This window comes from Zea mays, chromosome 4 (genome assembly GCF_902167145.1).
Source record: "Zea mays cultivar B73 chromosome 4, Zm-B73-REFERENCE-NAM-5.0, whole genome shotgun sequence".
Classification (NCBI taxonomy): Eukaryota; Viridiplantae; Streptophyta; class Magnoliopsida; order Poales; family Poaceae; genus Zea; species Zea mays.
The window spans coordinates 129,350,873-129,353,176 of NC_050099.1; the positions used below are offsets into that span (position 1 = coordinate 129,350,873).

General features: G+C 50.7%; 1 protein-coding gene across 1 annotated transcript; it reads right to left on the reverse strand.

Moving 5' to 3' along the window:
* Nucleotides 1-830: 830 nt before the first annotated feature.
* Nucleotides 831-1,616, reverse strand: LOC100278951 (uncharacterized). Its single transcript, XM_008680499.4, has one exon. The coding sequence runs from the start codon at nt 1,466-1,468 to the stop codon at nt 1,211-1,213; it is 258 nt and encodes an 85-aa protein (XP_008678721.1). The 5' UTR covers nt 1,469-1,616; the 3' UTR covers nt 831-1,210.
* Nucleotides 1,617-2,304: the final 688 nt, after the last annotated feature.

Below are 2,304 nucleotides of genomic sequence, written 5' to 3' on the forward strand. Positions count from 1 at the left end.
CCGCACCGCCACGTACGGCACGCGGGGCTGCAGCAGCAGCACCACCACAAGGACGGCCACGACGCCCAGCAGCACCACGACCGCAAGCACCATGAACAACACCACCGCCGCCCACTCCGCCGCGCCCGACCGGTGCCTCCTGAAGCTGTACCGCCGCGGACGCTGAGGCTCCTCCTCCTCGCGCCCCCTCCACGTCCGCCAATCCGCCGGCAGGAGAGCGCCGCGGCGGCCGGGGCTCTCCTGCTCACGGGCGCCTGCTCGCACGCCCGAGGGAACCGCCGCCGCCGCTAAAACCTAATCACTGGCGGCGTGGGGGTGTTTTTATAGTGACGGCGTGGGACTGGATAATCGTGAGCGCGTGGGCAGGATCGTGGGCCCGATTCACGTAATATGCGCAGACTGTATTTGCATAAACTGATACACATATCAGCATAACTCGTATTATAATTTAGCGTAAGCACAGGTAGGTACAATAAGCCAAAAAGGGTCCGGTGCGGTCTGCACACCTCGTCGGGGCTTCCTGTAGTTAAATAGAGCCCAGGGCTCTAAATACTATATATATATATATATATATATATATATATATATATATATATATATATATATATATATATATATATATATATATATATATATATATATATATATATATATATATATATAGACACACATGATATGCTGTCATTTAACCATCCTTGTTTGGTGGCTGCTCTCCTTAGTAGTGATCAATAGACTGAAGGCAGGCCGACCCATTTTCAGTGTGCTCGGAGCAGCCATCAAAATTCAAAAAGCTGAATCACTCGTAATTTAAGTTACGCATAACTTGGACGTTCATATGATAAACATTTAATTATCGCAGCCATTACACACACAGGGAAGACAATATTATAGCTGAAGTAAATTATATAGTATAGCTTGGGCGCTTGGCCAATACGTTTTGCCATTTCACGTAACTTGCACTGAGTTACCACTTACCAATGAAACAACACGATCGATCTCAAGCGAGTGAACAGAGAACGAAAGAACGAACGAACGAAGGCTACACAAGTAGTACACAACAACACAATCCTAGCTAGAAAAGCACGCACTCTGTCTCTGTTTGAGTGGTTTCGAGCAGGCCACGCACGTGCTCGTGCTTCGTCTTCGTCTCCCACACGGCTGATCTATCGTCCGGCAATGGTGGGCAGCGAATTTGTTGGACGGAGCTGAATCAAGAAGACGAGGCTGCTTCTTCAGCGCCGCTTTCGGGTGGCGACGACGACGCGGCCGCTTTTGGGTGCACCTTCTTCTTCAGGAGCCCAAGCAGGCGTCGTCCTCTGCCTGAGACCTTCTTCTCCGCGAGGCGGCCCTGCTTGCTCGTCTTATCGTCGGCCGCCGCCGCCGCCGCCTCCATGCGCCGGAGCTTCTCCTTGCACGCGTTCTTGAGCACGTACGCCTCCACCAAGTCTCCTCCCATCATGGACGCCATGGCGAGATCTCTTAGCAAGCTAATATCTTTCTCCTCGGATCTTCTCCTATATATGTCTGCTCAAATAAAGCTGCCTGAACGAACTAGCTCTGCTGCTGCGCGGTCTCTCCGTGACCCGTGACGTTTCGAGCTGGGTTGAGCTTGCGTTGCGCTGCTTCTAATTTATAGCCGGCACGATATAGGGCGGTGAGCGGAGCATGGGCCGTAGACTTTTTGGCACGCGAGCAGAGAAAAAAAAAGGCTAGGAAACTGCCAGAGCGGCGGAGAATCTCGGTTACTTGGGCCGCGCGGAAGCTATCGCCCTCGTCCGCAACTCCGCATGCTGAAACACTGATGAATTTTCCGCGATGTCACGCGTGACGCACCAGCCGGCCGCACCAAGTCTCCCGTGCAACGCCAGGGTCGTCGGTCGGGGTTCGGCTGGTGTTCCGTTGGGGGCCGGGCCTGACGTCACGGTCGCGGGTAGTCCTCCAGCGTGTGAATTCCGGTAGAGATTGGTGCAGTGCCGGCTAGTGAGAGAGTCCGTCGCGGCGGCGAAGACGGGTTCCGTTATTGACGCGCGGCCGGTCCAAGCGTCAAACGTGCACGTGACTTTATGGTTCCCGCGTGGAAAGTAGTCTTTTACTTCTAAAGTCGCTAAAAATTAAATTATTTCTATTGGATTTATTATAAGAAAAGGGACTATATTTGTGGCATTAAATTTGATATCATTATATGTATGTATGCACGTAATAAAACATTTTTATAATATATTTATCTGGTGCTATAAATATTATTGTCTTCTTTACAAAGTTGAAGCTACTGAATATAGTTTGACTTAATATAGTTTGACTTAG

Excerpts from the sequence above, each read along its gene's own strand:
- LOC100278951 (XM_008680499.4), bottom strand. The coding sequence starts at position 1,468 with ATGGCGTCCATGATGGGAGGAGACTTGGTGGAGGCGTACGTGCTCAAG.